The sequence below is a fragment of the Glarea lozoyensis genome, assembly GCF_000409485.1.
Source record: "Glarea lozoyensis ATCC 20868 chromosome Unknown GLAREA1, whole genome shotgun sequence".
Taxonomy (NCBI): Eukaryota; Fungi; Ascomycota; class Leotiomycetes; order Helotiales; family Helotiaceae; genus Glarea; species Glarea lozoyensis.
Window position 1 is genome coordinate 1,845,032 of NW_007360983.1, and position 19,096 is coordinate 1,864,127.

At 48.3% G+C, this 19,096-nt stretch overlaps 4 protein-coding genes across 4 annotated transcripts; 2 read left to right on the forward strand and 2 right to left on the reverse strand.

Annotated features, from left to right (window-relative positions):
* Nucleotides 1-506: 506 nt before the first annotated feature.
* Nucleotides 507-2,300, reverse strand: GLAREA_09252 (SET; the record flags this gene model as incomplete). The annotated part of the gene is made up of 1 exon (XM_008078213.1): nucleotides 507-2,300. The coding sequence occupies one exon, from the start codon at nucleotides 2,298-2,300 to the stop codon at nucleotides 507-509; it is 1,794 nt and encodes a 597-aa protein (XP_008076404.1).
* Nucleotides 2,301-3,407: 1,107 nt separating this feature from the next.
* On the reverse strand, nucleotides 3,408-4,475 carry GLAREA_09253 (HAD-like protein; the record flags this gene model as incomplete). The annotated part of the gene is made up of 4 exons (XM_008078214.1): nucleotides 3,408-4,162; nucleotides 4,209-4,277; nucleotides 4,324-4,345; nucleotides 4,407-4,475. 4 exons carry the CDS (start codon nucleotides 4,473-4,475, stop codon nucleotides 3,408-3,410), a joined length of 915 nt encoding a protein of 304 aa, XP_008076405.1.
* A 1,436-nt stretch (nucleotides 4,476-5,911) lies between these two features.
* Nucleotides 5,912-6,922, forward strand: GLAREA_09254 (NagB/RpiA/CoA transferase-like protein; the record flags this gene model as incomplete). Its single annotated transcript, XM_008078215.1, has 1 exon — nucleotides 5,912-6,922. One exon carries the CDS (start codon nucleotides 5,912-5,914, stop codon nucleotides 6,920-6,922), a length of 1,011 nt encoding a protein of 336 aa, XP_008076406.1.
* Nucleotides 6,923-14,237: 7,315 nt separating this feature from the next.
* GLAREA_09255 (adhesin protein Mad1) lies at nucleotides 14,238-16,523 on the forward strand (the record flags this gene model as incomplete). Its single annotated transcript, XM_008078216.1, has 2 exons — nucleotides 14,238-14,303; nucleotides 14,355-16,523. The coding sequence occupies 2 exons, from the start codon at nucleotides 14,238-14,240 to the stop codon at nucleotides 16,521-16,523; spliced, it is 2,235 nt and encodes a 744-aa protein (XP_008076407.1).
* Between the last annotated feature and the right edge of the window lie 2,573 nt (nucleotides 16,524-19,096).

The following is a 19,096-nucleotide window of genomic DNA, read 5'->3' on the forward strand; positions in this document are numbered from 1 at the left end:
GAACAAGCAAGTAACCTTCTCAGTTATAAGGTGTCAAAGTCCGAGATACATATTACCAAAAAAGGCCGAGATACATGAGCTGGGACGTCTAGGCCAAGCTATTACCACCGTATTTACAGTTCACAGCTACCGATATACTTCGAATCTCGGCTACGACAACGAATGAGAGATGCTTAGGCGAGATGGGAAAGCGTTTACTATAGGTTGTGAGTGTAGGGATTGAGGTTATGTATGGAGTTTAATACCTACCTACCTAGGTAGCTAGCAATCATACGGGGCAAAAAAAACAAAGGTTTTATATGTCACGATCATTTCCCATTGCCTCTCGATTTCAAAGGTAAAGGTTGATTATTACAGACAATTAAATACGTATAGGAGATATAACCCAAAAACAAAAAAAAAATTCGTTTCCTTTGGGGATATCATTCAGTCGTCTAGCCCCCTTTCTCCGTGTATTGTCCCTTCGTTTCCTTTCCTTGCATTCCTTTCCCTTCGGTATCTTCCACCTACGACTCCTTCTGCCCACTCCCATCCGCCCTCTCAATCGCCTCGCCCGCCTCCCGCTTACACCTCTCACACATACAAAACCCACCCAGACTGCCCTTCGCCCACTCGCGGCGCTCCTTGACACCCAGCTCCACATCCGTGTAATGGTTCAGGATTTCCTCACCCTTTTTAACCCCGCCCTTCGACCCATCAATCCTCTTCTCACGACACCAGAAGCGCATGCGCGCACCCCACTCCCACTGCACGTTCGGATCACAATCATGGTTCGCGAGACACCAGAGCGGATGAACGGCCGCGACTTCGGGGTGACCCGTTCGATGGTTGACGCGTGCCGAGGCGGTGCCGCGGAACTTGGCGTAGAGGGTGTTGAAGACCCATAAATCGTAGTGGTCTAGATTTTGGAAAATGTCGATGTCCATTTTCTCGAGAAGGTGGAGCGGGCCGGCAATGTTAGAGGAGAAAGAGAAGGGGAGCGTCCAGATGGGAGGGGGTTCTGAGTCGGGGGGTAGCGGGATGGCGTTTTGAGAGCTGGGGAGGAAGTCGCCCCAAATGTATTTTACTTCGGTAAGGTCGAGGGGATGGGTTTCTTGAGTCACTGCCATGGCGAGAGCGCGGCCTAGAAGAAGAAGGTAGAGTGCGAATGGTTTTTCTTTTGGGTCGGGGTCTTTGGCTACGGTGTCGATGTCTTTTTCGCAGACGGCGGGGTGGTAGGAAGCTTGTGCTCGCTCGAAACAATCGGAATTGCAGAACATGATATCGTCGCAGTCAGGACATGCTACGACCTCGCTATCTACCGTCAGAGGTGGAAGTGCTGAGCTACACGCGTCGCATAGAGCGTCTTTCAGTACGTTATTGGCAGCAAGAAGTGAGAATTCATCCAGGATTTCCTCTCCAGGTTCTATATCTTCTTTGGCGAACAATCCAAGCTGGCTCATGGTAGGTGTTGTGCCATAATTGTCGCTATTATTATAATTGTGGAAAAGAATTGGCAATTCCGTCACTTTAGCTTCACACTTTGGTGCGCATTTTGCCAATTCCTTGTTGAGAAAGGCCAGCGTCTCTGCTGAGTATCGATCTGGCTCGTGGTCGTTCCATGGGTATATCTCTCTCCTCACCAGTCCTTGATCAGGGAGCTGGCTGTAATCCAATTCTTTAACCTTTAACCTCCTCTTGGCGATCAATTGTATGTATTCCTTTGCTTGTTCCAGTTCCTCGTCTCCTGGGTTGACGGTCAAGCCTCGCTGGCAGAAATCGTATGAGCTCTTCAGACATCCGCAGAGTAGGAGGCTTATCGAGAGGTTTCGGTAGCATCGTAACGAGGCGTTTTTCAAAACTTTCTCCATCCTGACTTCCATCACATTTCCCTCTCCGTCCAGCTCTCCATTTGCCACGCCATTGGAAACACCATTCGATTGCTGCTTCGCAACCGTGAGCTTGGGATCTGGATTGAGATCGACTCGCTCGACCTGGCTCACCAACTGGTGAACACCCCCCTTCGATCTCAGCACGGCAGGCAACTGCCATGTTCCTCCTGGACCGTCCGCACACCACTCCTGTAAAGCCTCGGTGGCCTGCTCGTGGTACTCGAACTCCTCGGTCGCACACTCATCATGAAGAAGAAGGGCGCGATAGGCGTCGCCCGCACTCAGGTCCGGATAGCCCAGCTCGCTGTATATCTGGGCTCGTTCGAGGTATAGAATCAAATCGTAAGGATGCGATCTCAGTTCTGCCGTGAGGGTCTCTCGGCGCTCGAGGTAGTACGGAGTGTTGTCCTCCTCGTCACTGCTGTCCATAATGATGCGGGCGGCTTGAACATAGTCGGCTGGGCAAAACTTCGTTCAAGGGAAGCTCGTTACATTGTGGAATATTTAAATTTTTCGAAGGAAAGGCGGCGGAGGCCTGCCCCGCTGCTGGTTTTCTCACACCCCTCGTCTAAGGCAAAGGGTTCACCCCGATTCCTCCATTAGTGGCGTGGCATCTTGTGCCTGGGCTGGGGGCCGGGGAAAGCGTGCAACGAACAGAGGCCAACCAGATGACGGAGCAAATCCTCCGGGCGAACCCGAGTACGGATGGGATCCAGTAGGGTCCAGTAGGGTCCAGAAAGGGTCCAGAAACCTGGAAGATGGGCAAGAAAAACACCGTTCTGCAACTGCTGCTGCTGCACAAACTACTCAGATATTGACCATGACCGGGACGCGCGGGAGAGGCTATACCAAGGCCTGTTTCATGTCCCAAGGGTCTTTTCAGGGTCCAAAACCCTGCAGAAATCCTGTCCTCTGTGTCATTATTCCGGAGCAGCCTCGCACTGTGAGCTCTTTTCCTCGCTGCTGGAGTCACATCTGGACCCCTCGTCCAGACCCCCTAACCCTCCCCCCTCCCCCCTCCTGCACCCAGCTGCACCGTGCAGTCAAAACGACGTCGCCTTGCTGTACAGATGAGTAAGTGGCTTCGCGGCTGTCAACACTGTCATGTCGTCGATCCACCAAAATGGCTAATGACTGCGTCGATCGGTCGTCTTATCTGGCGCGTGATCGTGGGCCATGGGCACATCCGTCGGTCCTGGCATCTCAAAAGTTACAATGATGTCACCGTGCCGGCCACATTTATGGCATCCGCAATTCCCTCGAAAGATGACCTGTAGATGACCTGTTTGTGATGTCGACGCCAAAGGGGTGGGGGCCAAATCCCAAGTATCATCATGCTCATCAAAGGCCAAGTATCACGCTCATCGACGGCCATGATGTGCCTTGAATGTATGAATGCCACCTGCAAGCCAGCGATGGTGGTTGTGTCTAATATATTCTCTATGTCGTACGCATCGACCAAGGACATGGCATGTCATGCATATGTTTATCATTCTATTTCTCCGCGGGCCTCTAGTCTATCCAGCTTCCAAGTACTTACCCGCTCAAATCGCTCAGCTTATCCACGTAGTAGTGAGGCACCACCGGTGCATCCTCAACCTCCCACTGTTCTTTTCTGCTAACACCAGTCAGGACCGCCAGAGTACCTCCCAGTTTGCCCTCGAGTCCAAATTGAATATCGGTATCTAGTCGATCACCCACCATGCAAGCCTTCTTCCGATCAAAATGAAATTTGCCTTCGATGGAATCCATCATCGCCTGACTGGGTTTGCCGAGCGCAATCGGTTGCTGTCCAGTCATGTTGATCAGAGGAACCGATATCGAGCCCGCTCCGGGAAAGAAGGTTTTGGCAGATGGCAGAGTGCTGTCGAGGTTGGTTGCCAGGAATTTCGCTCCCCGAGCAAGATATTGATATCCCAGAGAGAGTTTCAAATAGTTGATGTGGAAATCCAATCCTGCCAACACGATGCCCACATTCTCATCAAGCATGGAGCCATTGGCAATATTGGTATAATCTTCTGGTGTTATATCCCTTCTCAAAGCTGGATCGGTACCTCCAAGGAACTCTACGCCTTCCGAGCGCAATTCAGTCTCGATTCCGGCTTCTCCAATCACAAATACCTTGTTCTTAGGCGCTGGGAGCTTCATGATTCTCGAAATATAGATGGCAGAGGAGTATGCGGATGCGAAGATTTCGTCGACATTGCTCGGGATGCCCATTGATGTAAGCTTCTTCAGGTAATCGGCGCGAGACTTCGTAGAGTTGTTGGTGACGAAGATGGTCTTTTTCCCTACTCATTGTTATTCAAATCCCACCTTCACAGCAGCTGCCCCAACCTCTGGATCTTAACAATTCCAAGGTCTCTACTGTTCCCGGAAATAGATGGTCACCAGACCATAGGACTCCTAGTTTCATCAGCATACACTACTTCAAGCAGCAAAACTCATGTACCATCGCAATCAAACAGGAACACCTGAATCGCTCATCAGTGATCAGCCAGAAGATAGAGACGGTCTGGGACTGACTCAACGCACGTCGAATTGGTTGATGAATTCATCAATGGCAGCTTTGTCGCCAGTGAGATGTTTGGGTAATGGTGCCATGGTGATGCTCTTTTGGCGGTTGAGCTTGCGACGGTGATGGTGTTTGGATGAGGAATCTAGCACTTTGGTGGGGTGCTTGCCATGAACTCGGATGAGGCCGTATCGGAGGGGCCGTTCAAGCTAAGTGCAGCCTCAGGTATCTAATGGATCTCTGTCACTTTTCATGCGACACACCTCAACAGACATCTGCAATAATTATGGCGATATTGAAGTTGACAATAACATTCGATCACTCTCTTTCTGCTGACAGCAGGCTTAGGCATAAGAAATCCCTTCCGAATCTTCTAACTGAAGCGACCTCACGAAGTTACAGGCTTGGCGGCGTTGCATTTCTCGACTAGATCATCACCCTCCCAATAATGGCTGAACAGGTGGCCGATATTTGCATACGGCAGGACATCCGGTAACCAAGCATACAGGGAAACTCTTGTTCCGGCCGAGCCGAGTTGTACAGGAATCGAAATCGTTCACTCTCTCCGCGGCGTCAATCCTATTCGCTTGGTTCTTGACTACATTACTCTCAGATACGCCAAAAATATCAAACCTATTTTGACTGTATCACGAACAACACAATATGGGCATAGCCTGAGTTGACACCTATATCTCGGCTGGCTGAACCACCAAGGGTGATATGAATAGATGGATACGCCTGGCGATCTATAAGAGTTGTCTGATAGATATACACACATCATATCCCAACCGGATGATACTTGCGTGATTGGCGGTTGCATCTCAATATCATCCCGCAAATGTCTTCTTTGGTCAAAGTATTAGTTGGCACAGCGTGGGGAGCATAGTAAATCTAAAACAAATCACCAATACGAGGTATGAGAATGGCGTGGATCGTCTTAGTGTGGTTGCTCAGCTTGATACTAATTCTTGTGTCCACTGTTTGTGGTTGTACAAACTATAAGCTGAGTAGCATAAGGTGAGTATAATATGCTGACCTGATATATGTTTGATCGTTCCAAGTTTCGACTCCAAGCCTTGCTATTATTGTTAGTTGCCTACTCGAGTAGGTACTCTGTCTGTTTGTTTCAACTATGCTGTCGTCATCTCTACTCCACTCTGTTTAGGAGGTACATCCGATTCTCTACAACTCTTTGTGATTCGAAAAAGTCCTAGTAACATCACCGCTACAAAACTTTGCTCTATTCTACGACTCATGGAACCTCACACCATACATCTCGGCATAAACCTACTGAATCGTAGCAGCAGCTACTAACTTATGTCTACAGCTTTTGCTGACTAGAGAGGTATGCAACTATTTGTACTTGGTTACTCGTACCACTCCCGAGCTCATTCGTCTACCTTATCGCCGCAGCGTCATCTTCCACAAGCCAAACAGCCCCATCCAACCCGGGAAAGACCCGCTTCAATTTCGGTAGCAAGTGGGCAAAGGCCTTACAAACTTCCATCTACTTCGCGCCAAATTAATGAACCACAACTTCTGCTTCTTATCTCTGCTTCCAATTCTCCTCTCATCCGTCGCATACTTCTTCTACCTCTTCGTGCCTGAATCTGACATCCCACTTCGTTACCAGATTCCCAGTTATCGGGCAGCTATCGATAGCCGCAATCACCCCACCATCCCACCACCAATCTCCAGCGCCAATTCTCCATCATCAACAGAAACATTCTCGCGCAACAAACCGATCGCAAATATGGGTGGACAACCAAACCTTCTCGCCTTCCCAGACGTTGACAAGCTCGCGCCAACCTTGAGAACCTACATCCTCCAAGCCCAAACCGCAGGCCTCCACCGTCATGATTCCTTCAAAGTCGCAGTGTCCGGCGGCTCCCTCCCCAAAACCCTCGCAAAAGCTCTTTTAGCCCCAGCAACATCGGCGGAAGAAAAGCTACAATTCGACAAATGGGAGATCTTCTTCGCAGACGAACGCGCCGTTCCTCTCGACCATGAAGATTCGAATTACTGCCTCCTCAAAGCCGAACTCCTCGATAAAATCCCCGCCGAGCTGGGCCAGCCGAAAGTCCACACCATCAACACGGATCTCCTGGACGACGTCCAGGAAATGGCAGACCAGTACGAGAAACTCCTCGTCGAATCCTTCGCCGCCAGAGATAGCGTCAAACTCCCCATCTTCGACCTCCTACTTTTGGGATGCGGTCCAGACGGTCACACATGCAGTCTCTTCCCCGGCCACGAACTGCTCCGCGAGACAGACTGCTGGGTCGCGCCGATCGAGGACTCACCCAAGCCGCCCGCGAAACGCATCACTCTCACGCTCCCCGTCGTCACGCACGGCGTCAAGATCGCCTTCGTCGCGACCGGCGGCGGCAAGAAGGAGATTATGAAACAGATCTTTGAGGGCGGTGGTGGGCTGCCATGCACGCTCGTCAACGAGGGCGGTCTCGATCGCGTCACCTGGTTCACGGACTCGCCTGCTGTGGAGGGCGTTAGTTTTCCGCGTAGGGGAAGTTTGTAGATTGAAGGAGGGAAAGAGGGGGTTAGAATAGAACGCGGACGTATTCGTCGATGCGCATTGGAGTATGGGATCTGATTGTTTTTGATTTTGATATCTAAAAGGCAAATGGACGGGAATGGATGGATATCTTTTTTCGCGCCGAGGCGCGTTGCGTGCGAGATGGGAAATAGATGGATCGGTATAGGTAGTTTAGAATCTTCTCATGAAAATGTCAAGGCAAATTTACATTACACCACCCCCCTTATTTCCAACGACCGTGATTCCCTTCTTCCCAAACACCAAAATAATTTTCTTTTTCGTACATCGTGAGGCATGCAGACCTGGTATTTACTTGTCTCCGGTAGCGTAGCGGGGGCCATTGATGTATTCTATTTTTAACCCGTCTATGGGTGGTAAGATTTGCTATCTGAGTGTGATTCTGTCGTATGTTTGATTGTAGGTTTTATACGTCGTTCATGGTGTTTTTATACTGTGGCTCGTATTGTTCGGCGCGCAGTTGCTGGGGAAGTATATGTGGATAGACGGGAGTATACTTAGGGGAGAGGGGTGGTGGGATATTGGATTTGATGGGTAGTGGGTAAGGAGATGTTGTAGTTGAGTATTTTGTGTAAAGGACTTGGTGTATGGCAGGAGATGATTCTTCTCTCCGAATAAGTAGCCTGCTAGAATAGTGAAATCAGTAGTATAATGATAAACCTATTTCTCACTTCGCGATATGCGATAATACTACCGTTCCTACGTACATGCCGATTAATACGGGATTTAATATATATATAATCTCCTAACATACAGCTTTCGGTTATCCTCGATGTGTAACAAACTACCATACACAACAACCTCACTAATTCCCTTACAACAGCTTTCCGTCATCCTCGATATGCAACAACCCCGCAATTGCACCTCATGATATTTACAATATCACCAGGCCGTTCAGAATCGCTCGACACGTCGCCTAAACAGGTAGCCCTTCCAACACAGCAAAGAGCAACCAGAAACCATTGTAAGATTCCCCGACACAAGAAGTCTGGGAGGGCACGGCAAGTTCTGGCTACGATAATTGGGATCCGATTCTACGAGACAGGTGCGCAAGATAAGATTGGTCTTTTTGAAAATATGTATTTATCTAAATACTCTCGAAAGATGACGATTGTAGAGATAATAAATGTGTTTATTTAGTTTACGTATAGTGGATGCGAAAAATGGGGGATTTAAGAAAAGTTAGTAATTACTATAGTTGTTGAAAATATAAGGGTAGTTAGGATTAGAACTTTTATAGATAGTACTTTAGGTAAGGTCTTAAGGGTTAATGTCGAGTAACTAAAAAAAATAAAAATTAGACATTTGTTTATAAGAGAGAAGTTATTTTCGTTAGGATATTATGTCTATAAAAATCTATAGAAACTAGTTATCTAGTGTATTTCATCGTACTAATCTACTACTTAAAACCCCCTTATACTATTATCAGCACGCTAGTATCTCGCGGCGGGTATTACAATCATAGCGATCCCAGGATGTAGGTAAGAGAAAATGTTGTTTAGAATTTCATCTTTCGTCTATTTCTAGTTCTTTCTACGATGTAACTCGGAGACGTATATCCAAACGGTATATCTTATATAAATAAGCATCGGAAGATCTTGATTACTTGTGGATTTTGTGCGGAACGTGTAGGGTCACATTCCATGTTCTTCGGTATAGTGGCGGGGATGTCCGGTTTTTATAATACAAGACAGGAAGGGAACGGGTTTGGTTATTTAATTAACGGGGCGCGAAGTCGTTGTTTAGGGGATTTCTCGAGGGGGGTTGTGTACGTTTGGAGAGTTTGTGTCGTATGTGGTTTAGAGAACGTAGGAATCTGAGATTATGATATATAGAATATTTGTAATAGGACTCGGGGGTAACAAATGTGTTTTTATAGTAGTTTGAAGCTTATCTTTAACACAGTCCTTACTGAAAGTACTGTTTCATGTTATACCTCAATATTCACCACCTGTATATTTTACAGTTCGGAATATCAAGACGAGTAGGATGTTGTGTAAACTATCGATTAAGTATCTCGAAGGTTTTGCGAAGTCGAAATGCATCTTACTCACTTTAATTATCTACAAATTAACCTTCGCCAATTTGTTATCACCCGAAAAAGAAGATATCCTTATACTTCTCTTAACCAAATTCATTTCTAATAGTAACATCACGAGCTCATCGTCTTTAAAACGACACCTAACACATAGACTGAAAATTTAATTTCGTTTAGTAAAATCCTGAGTTGGGATATAGACTTCCAGCTCACAATTAACTCATTTTTATATTAAAGCCCCTTGTGTGATTGTAGAGTTACCCTATATTGTAATCAAGATAATCCCATTTACGTATTACTTAAATTAAATCCACACATATCACAAGCCAGACACCTAAAACCGTACGTGGAAGTTTCGCAGTATATACCTCGCACAGCTGAATCATTTGTTACTCAGAAAGGACTGAAACACCCCAAAGCAGTCATAGTATTCCTACAGTAACTCCCAACTTCCCGCCCACAAACACCTGGCTGAAAGTATTATTTATACACTCTCGCACAGAGCACTCTTTTCGCAATCCTTATTCTCTTAGGTGATTTTACCAACACATGTTACATCAATCGGTATCCCCCACTTCCCCTAACCTTAACCTCACGTCCAAGCCACGCTCTACCACCCAGTCCCCAATATCCCCGGTTGCGAAAGCTCACTTATTCACCTACCGCTCTTTGAAACCAGTATCTTGTAGTGTATTCGATATTGCAAGAACCTGCCGTAGTATGAGCAATGGTAGCTCAACGCGCTATGGACTATACTATGCGAAGATCATTCTGTGGTTATGGGGTGGGAGGGAATGGTTTGTTACGTGGATGAGGGGGCGAAGCGTGTTGTTGTGGGATTCTCTGGGGAGGGGGGGAGTGTTACGTTGGGGGGATTCGAATTTTGGATATGAGGGGTTTTTGTTGTGTGTGTGTCTGTGTCAGTAAAGTGATCTTCTGCTTTTGGATTGCGCGTGGAAGTAGTGAGGTTGTTAGATGGGGAGATTTCAAAAGTTACTGTTGGTATTAGAAATCAAGTATAAATTGAGTTGTAGAATAAAAGGACCTTCGTGGGAGTAATTCGGAGGTCTAGCATCGGTGAGCAAGGTACTCGAGATTGCAATGATCAGGATAAAGTGAAGTGTTGTTGTGGCTCACAATTGATGTTCCTCACGATAGGCGAGTTGGTGGCTGTATCTCTCCCACAGGATGGGAGTCGCGGCACGGTTGTTTGGTACGACATGTATGACTCTGTACACAGTATGGAGTATATTAAATCTCAAAAACACAGATCAAAGCGCCGAAAGGCCAGAGTAAGTGTTGTTGTGCTCGTGCACGTGACGAAAATATTGGCCCGGATCGAAGTTTGTTTTCGTCGCTTCCTATTGTTTCGCTTTTCCATTCAACACATCATGAATCAAAATCCAACTCGATCCCATCATGTCATACGTTTCTACTTTGCTGACTGGCAGATATACCGCACAGCCATGTATCACCATGCGCCTCACGCCTCACGCCTCTCCCCGCATTACCAAAGTCCAGTGCTTATGTTGGTTTGCTGACCACTGACGAAATACACCATGTCAATGATTTGCATAACTGCGATCGGGATGATTATCTGGCGCAAGTCATGAACGAGTTACACCATGATGCCCAAGCGAAAGAGGTTTCAAACATGAAGATTTTCAGAAAGTCAAATCGAAATCGCCATGATCTTCTCCGCTTACACAGCCTCGGGACTTTATGCCAGAGGGGAACAGCATAAATCACCATCGCATGCACAAAGATCACCGGCATCTAGGATGGAAGCAATACGAAAGGAGAAAAATCTACGAAACCGGCAGCTCTTTCAAGCCTGGAAAATCGATACGCACCCTGCGATGATACACATCAAACCTTCTTCTTTTGCACTGCCTCATTTTAATTTCTGTGCAAGCTTTTACTTTCACCCCCTTTTGCGCTCTCCTCCGCGATCTTTGCTGCAAAGAGCCCATCTCGAATCAAGCCATGTTGTTTCAAGAAAGGTGACCCTGTTTCCCCCTCAACCGCTACGCGAGACCGAGCTCAACCGCACGTCTGGGCTTTTTTCTTTTGGGAAAAGGAGAATTACCCGAGACGTCGACGTTTCAGAAGGCCGTGCGAGACGAGAGGAAAATGTCACGATGGTAAGGTGATATAATCGGGTGATGAGGTTGAGCGCGGATGATGTTGGAGATGTTGTGTTGCAAGATCTCGTATTCTTTCTTTGACGAGGAGGTGGGTGGTATTGGGATGGGCAAGACGAGTCTTTGACAGCAATTGCTTTGCTTGAAACGTGTGAGATTTATTTTGAGGGCGTTGGAGTCAGGTTAAATCCAACATGCCTCGGTGCAGCAGCAGGCAAGTGACAAGCTCTTGCGAAGACGACTCTGCAATGTCACCACACGGACGATGGTACCTGCAGAGTGCAGAAGCAGTGTGATGCCAAAGTTCATCAAGATCGTCATGCAAATAGACGAGAGAAAGAGGAAGCTCGTGTCTGCTGAATTGGGTGAAGATGTTGGACACCTGGGACTCGAAGTGTTTTGATGGTCGTTGAAGCTCGGTTCGCAGACATCAGGAACGCTGTCCCGAAGAAGAAATCAAGAGGATACAGCGGACATTGCACTCTTCCATCTTCATCTAATACAGTCCTTACACCGGATCATATAGTTCATGAAGTACTGAAAGGAGAAGTTCTGGATATTAAATATCGAATTCGTTAATGGCCGCGTCATATGATTTTCGCCGGGTTCTGAAAAACATTGACAGCGAGAAACAAGTTGTTCAACCGATTGGTCGCGATCAAGTTGAAACATACGAAGATTGTTGAGCCGTTTGGAATTGAAAACCACCAAGATATCGCAAAGAGATCTTTCCGGATATTCTAGGCACAATAAATCGTAAAGAGTTGTCACATTTCTGAAAGATTTTCTCTCGCCTCAGTGGAGATTTCATTTGAAGTATATTGCTCTCCATCTTGATGACAAACAATATATTACCATTCGAGCTACGATGGATCATGAAATCCAACCCGTCGTATTCATACGGACCCTGTTTATCTTTCTGTCACGAACTTGCGGGCAGATAGAGTGGTTGCATTAGTGGTGTTCTCAGACCTCGAGTGTGCTGCGGGACGAGAGGCTCTGTGGGTTTTGAAGCTATCGCCACAAGGGAGGACCAACCCCGAAGAGCTCAGTGCTTTGCATTTTGAGTTCAGTGCTCAACGAGCCAACGAGGTTGGACCGAAGATACAACGATACAACATCGGATTGCTTAATCTATCTGAATTGGATGCCAATGCCCTAAGCATCGTCCGATGATTCGATGATTCATGATGATTAGTGACTGAGTGACTTGTCAGTCAAGCCGGAAGCCTCAGAGCGAAAGCCAGGAGTTGGGTAAGTAACGGAAACGGAGTTGTGATAATTATCCGACTGTTGAAATGCAACGGTGAAAAAAGAGGTCAAAACAGAGAGGGCGAAAGTTATACACAGTTCAGGCTGCTGCTGCAGGCAGAGTTACTTTGATTACATCATTATGAATTATGAACCATTCATACGGACAAATGAATCAATCAATCAACAAACTCGACTCGAGAAAGGAAGCCTTACCATTGCCCGTCTTACTCTGCATTCTCTCGTGTAGCCGATGGTCTGGTCTCTCTGCCTATTCATCTATTTCCCCAAAATAGCAAAAATTAATTTCTATACACAGCGCATCCTGCTTCCTTACAACGATGTTCCTTTTGCTCGCATCGTTTCGGCGATGGCTGCTGGGGATAAATGGGGGCTTCTGGTTGGGTGGTGTCTTGAAACAGGAGCCAAGGGGCGCACCACCCAATGGCCGAGTGCGCGACGGCACTCTCGAGTAGCGAGTCGCAGCGCCCGCGCGAAATGCAGCACTCTAAATCGTGCGAAGAGTGGTTCAGGTTCCACGGAAAAGAACAAAGGCGGTACGGAATCGGTGCTAAAAACAAAACTCCACCGTTGCGCGCCATCTGTTGGACGTCGATGTTTCTTTGTGATTTAGGCGAGCGCCATGAGCTGCCAGACAAACATCGTGTGTTTCGTGGTCAACCCCGGCACGGCAGAGCGACAAACCTGAAAGTCTGAAAGAGCGGAGCAGAGCAGAGCCAGAGCCTCGAGAGTGAAGCTGCCGTCCGCCTTTGAGTAGGCGGCTTGCCTTTGTTCCTGCTCTCGCCTTCGCTGACGGGACAGCTCCCTGAGGAATCACCCCGTATTACTTGAGGAAAATGCAACATTGCAACGTCCTTCTCACTGTGTCCTCGACCAATTCTCGTCAAGCAATGTACCGCAGAGAGGAAGGAGGACCTCGAAAGACGCAGCGTCGGTGGCTTGGGGCTCGCTTTGCCGGTGAAGTGCACCTGCAGCCAAGGGGGGACAGCCAGATCGGACAATTGAGTTGAATTCACACGCCTTTTCCGGCTGTCGCACCTCCTGTACAGCGTACCTGCAGTAGCGGACTCGTGCTGCCTCTTTCTGGGCAAAAGCTTCCGACTCGTTTCATCTGCCCCCTCATTCAGTCCCCATCGCGACTCTCTCGAGCCTCCTGGCCCGCGCCCTAAGCTCCTTTCACCACGGAAACCCTTCCATTCGAGCAGCAGGAGGGTCTGGAAGGGCGAACAGGACTCAGATCGCTTTGGCAGCAGCAGCTTCCCATGTTTCCTCTCCACCTTTGTCTGCGGCTCTAACTCTTTGTGGTTGACCTCCAAACAAGCTCTTGGCCATTTCCACCATCAAACGCGCGCGAACCGGTGTGGCCTTTGATCAAACGGGTGAAAGACACCCAAGTATAGCACGGTAGGACAAGGGCCACTCACCTCAAAGAGTCCGCAAAGACATGCCCCCCATGCGTTGCGGCCCCGCATCCCCTTTGACATGGGATGATAGGAGAGACGGGTGGCTGTGGCGGCGTTTGGTCGTGAGCCCCGACAGCCAGCGACTCCCAAACATATAACTTATCCTGAGATCCCTCAGGAATACTCTCTTTTCCTCCTCATCCTCTCCAGGTCTTTTCTTCCTTTTATCTGCTTGCAATAATCCTTTCTGAGTGCCAAAGTCATTCGCTTCTTTGCTCTCATATTTTTTTCTTACATCAATCAATTACCATCTATACATATACATATACACTCGCTCTACGCTCACTTACAGCACAGTCCAGTCTATATTCTAGTCAGAACAACAACAAGTTTCAACTGCAAATCGATCATCTATATTCAAAATGAAGACTCAAAGTGTCTCTTCTCTTATTGCCTTGGCATCCACCCTCCAAGTCGCCGCTGCAACTGTGAGTAAAAGTATATCCCTCATCGAGAACACTAACTGATCTCGCTTGTAGGGTTTTGGCTCAGGCGGCTTGTTCTCTTGCCCATCTAACACAAACAACGACTGTATTCCTCAGCAAAACACCGGTTTCGACTGGTCTACCCTCAACCCAGGCAAGCCTGTTACCAGCTATGGTGGAATGAACTTCCAAGGATGGGGTTGCGCCAACTCTTTTGGAAAGCGTGACTCTTTGGTCAAGCGTACATTCGCCAACACCAAGTGCATCACTGGTTCTGCCCACAGCGACAAGTCCAAGTCTTCTTCATTCAGCTGCGGTGCCAACACCGAGGTCAAGAAGTTCTCCGTCACTGAGATGCACGTTTCCGTAGAGTTCGACTGCGAGCTCGATTTCCACTTTGAGATGCCTGATAAGTCTACCTGCAAACAGACTTCAGGCTGCAGCACTGGCGGGTCTATTGTCAAGAACACTCAATGTGGTGGAGCTACCGCAGTTACCATCGTCTACCCACCAAACAAGGGTAAGAACAACGGAAAGGGCAAGGACAAGTGTGATCTCGGTATTCACAGCATTGGATTCGACTGCAACCCAGCTTCCAGCACTGTTACCCGTTCTACCTCCACAAAGGCCTCTTCCACCTCCACAAAGGCCACCACCACCTCTACATCTGCTGCTCAGACCACCCCAAAGACCAGTCCAGCTGAGACTACCACCGCTGCATCTTCCAGCGCTTCTTCAAGTGCTTCGGTCAGCGTTTCATCCTCTGAGGTTGTGAGCAGCAGCACTGCTGGAACTACCACTGCTGAGTCTACCACCGTCGAGTCTACTGCTGGTGTTTCTTCATCCTCCACCTCTGCCACTTCATACGGTAACTCCAGCACCATCGCTGTCCCAAGCCCAAGCAGCTCTGGATTGACCACTCTCGTCTCCACCACCGCATCAGTCAGCTCTGCTGAGGTTCCTTCCACCACCGAGGGAGCATCAACCACCGAGTCTTCTGCCGCTGGAACCACCACTGAGTCCTCTGCTGCTGGAACCACCGAGACCACTGCTGCATCCTCATCTGTTGAGTCCCCATCAGTCACTCTCCCAGCTGAGTCTTCCATTGCCGTCACCACCGTTGTCGTTGTCACCACCGAGACCACCTGCCCATTCACCTCTACTCACACCACTGCTGGCACCACCAGTGTTGAGGTTGGAACCACCGTCTCCACCATCACGGTCTCTTCAACTGTCACCTCCACAGTCTGCACCCGATGCACTGCTGTCCCAACTGAGACCGCTGGTGTCCCAACTTCCCCAGCTGCCACCTCCGCCGTCTCTACCACCTCCACCTCCGCTGGCCCAGCACCAACTGCTCCAGGTGTCCCAGAGACTCTTCCAAAGTGCATGAACACCTGGAACTTCATCGTTGGATGTGTTGACAACACCGACCACTCCTGCTACTGCCCAAGCACCGAATTCGTCAACAACGTCTTCGAGTGTCTTGCCGCCTACGGAGCTGACGACAAAGCTGTTGCTGAGGCCGCTGCCTACTTCCAAGGTATCTGCGCACCATACATTCCCCAGAACCCAGCTATCATCACTGGATGCCCAACTGTCTCCCCACCAGCTGCTGCCACCACCACCGCTTCAGTTTCTGCTGCTTCTTCAGTTGAGGTTCCAGGTGTTACCGCATCATCTGTTTCCGCCTCATCTGTCTCCGTCCCAGCTGTCTCCCTTCCATCTCCATCATCCGTCGAGATCCCAGGTGCCACCGCTGCTCCATCAGTCACCCCAGCACCAGTTGCTCCAATTGCCAACGTTCCAGTCACCACCATCTCATTCGTCTCAACCATCACCGTTCCATGTGTTGAGTCCACTGGTGTCTCTTCCGGTCTGGTCATCCCATCCTCCTCCACCACCACCGCAATCTCCACCGTCATCACCGTCCCTCAAGTCGTATTCTCCACCCCAACCGCCGCACCATCCGGAACAGCCACCGCTGCCGTCCCAGTCCTCGTCGTCGGCACCCCAGCCGCCGTCCCAGCAGAGACCACCCCAGTCTCCGGCAACTCAGGCAGCGCCCCAACAACCATTGCCACCGTCCCAATCGCCGCCCCAACAGGAGGCAACAGCACCGCCTCCCCAACCGCTCCCCTCCTCGCCAACAGCGGTTCCTCCACCGGCGTTGCCTTTGGCAGCATCCTGGGCGCGGCTCTCCTCGCCATCTTCGCTTTGTAAGCGGATTTCGTCACATCTGTACAGGACACTTCGCATTTACAAAGACCGCATGCATTGGGGGGCGTTTACACTTCGATACCATCATTTACACCGGATTTTGGGAACATATTTGGGCCTGCTTATAGGACCCGTACGGCAGTCTGCCATGATTACTATGAATTGAATTGGATGGAGGGATACTGTTTGTATATCAAAAAGATATGGTTATGTAATGTGAATGGGGGATGAGGGGGAGGTACCAAAAACTCGAGAAGTCGTTTATTTTTTCTTTTATGTGGAGGATTTGTGGCTGGCTTGTCAGTCGGTCACTGTAATTATTAGATGCCTAGTGCAAACTTTGCTAGTGCGCTGTTGCGCTTTTTCTTTGGATCGTGAGAGAGAATAGATATATGAATATTCTATATAATATTTTAACAGATGAGTTGGGTTTTATGTGCTTGTGATGAGTTTGTTGAACAACAGAGCTTCTTCTGTCTGGTTATCTAGTTGACTTCCGAGTCAATCTCAAACACCATCCTGAACTCTTCACCTCATCTCACCCATTCAACATGCTGATTCGACAATACTTCTCCGACCACAACACCATTCTCCTCGAAATCGCTCCTCCATTCTTCTCACTCTCCCCCTCCAATCCCCTCCACATTCTTCTCACTCTTCCCCTTACCACACATTCTCCCCCCAAAATACCACCTTCCCTAACCTTCCCTAACCCCTCCCTCACTCTCGGTCCTTCTTCTTTTTTTCCCCTCCTCCTGCACCTACAAACACCCTCGCTAAATTAAGAAATACGGGATTAACCGAGGGAGTGTGCATTGCATATGCAGAATCCTTTACACCACACCATACCATACCATATCATAGCTTATTACCGATACTGACGCCGATTTCGAATAACCGGTCTGTAGGATGGGTTCGGGGTATGATGGATAGGGAGTTTAGCTTGGGAATTTACGAGGGAAGGGGGGGTGTGGGCTGGGATAGAGGGGGTGTAGGTTTGGGACTTGGGACGATGGATGGGGAAGGGAAGGGAAGATAGAGGGGGAGATGTGAGGTTGAGTCTGATTTTAAGTTTTGGGGATGAAGGGTTGAAAGGGTTGGAAGGGGGTGGTGGATGGTGGATGGTGGATGGTGGGTGAGAAGAGATGGGAGGTATGGGAATAGCTGACCTCACAATGTACCATCATGTATCTTTTTTAAACGAACGTTGTGGAGATATCTACCCGATCTAGACGTATCTTCGAGGACCGTATCATAGTATAAATGTATATGTTTCTTTTGTTTTCTGGGGTGCTTGACCTATGTATAGTAACTCGTTGCTTTAAAGTAGAAATTTAGAGTAGAGGTATTTTGGCGATGGGAGAAAGTGGGTGATGTTCTATAACTCCGTTATACTTTGACATCGAAATTACATTAGACACTTTCTCTTGTAAACTACACTAAGAAAAGATTCTAAGCTCCAAGCCGCAACACTACACTCTTCCTCCAAGGGCCCCCTCAATCGTGTTTCTTCGCTAGTCTACCACTAATCAGCTCCAACATATCCTACCTCCCACCTTCCCACTATACCAACAGTCCTACAATCTCCATCCCCATGTACATCTATAAACACCGTATATCACAACCACCCACGCACCATCGCGCTGCAAAAACCCATATCAACCCTCAACTCACATATGCGAACCACTTCTCATTAGAAACACACCACCTCATCCCCACCCTCGTACAACTACTCACAACCCTCTTATCTTTACTGAAGTACCGACGTTAGCTTTACATCGAAAAGCCCTGCCGCACTCACGCACTAAAATCCTCACTTACAAACACCACTCGACCACCTTAAATCACACCAAATTCCACAGATACATCTACATCCCCGTTGTCTTGAGGAGAAGTGTTATCACGAAGATGTCGCGATGATTCGTGAGGGGTATGTTCAGCTGGGAAGAGATCAATTCTTTGTTAGATAGGGATTTATTCGTCGGACAATTAGTAAAGAGTCATTGTAATTACTCAATTTAGGAAACGTGATACAGGTAAGCGACGGTACGGGACGCTATTTACGTTGGTGATAGGGACTTTTTGGTAGAATGAGAGGTCTGGCTGAGAATGGTGCAAGTTAAAGGCGTGATGGGATGGAATCCTAGGTTTTCTGTCGGTGAGACATGAAGATCTTAGACAGAGTAGCTTCTTTCCTTTGACAAGCCACTTCTTCTTAGCAGGATCATCATGTACCTGAGATCCGGCAAATTCCTCATTCAAATAGTGAAGGGTCAAGAATTTGACAGTGATATCGTCGAGTGGTTCAGGCTGAAGAAGAAACGCACTGAAGAAAACTTCTATACCTGGAGGATATTTCAAGTCGTAGAGCGCAATGATAGAGAACCTCCATGTTTCTGACTGTAAAAGATTATGAACAGACACCCAATCCCAGACGCCGTACGATGACAGAATAACTCATCTATCCAGCCCCCCCGGACAGTTCCGAGCACATATATCTTCTTCTGATCCCCAACTCAACCTCATTTCGCCATTCTCACAATCCTATCCCCCCTATCCCCCCTATCCCCACACAT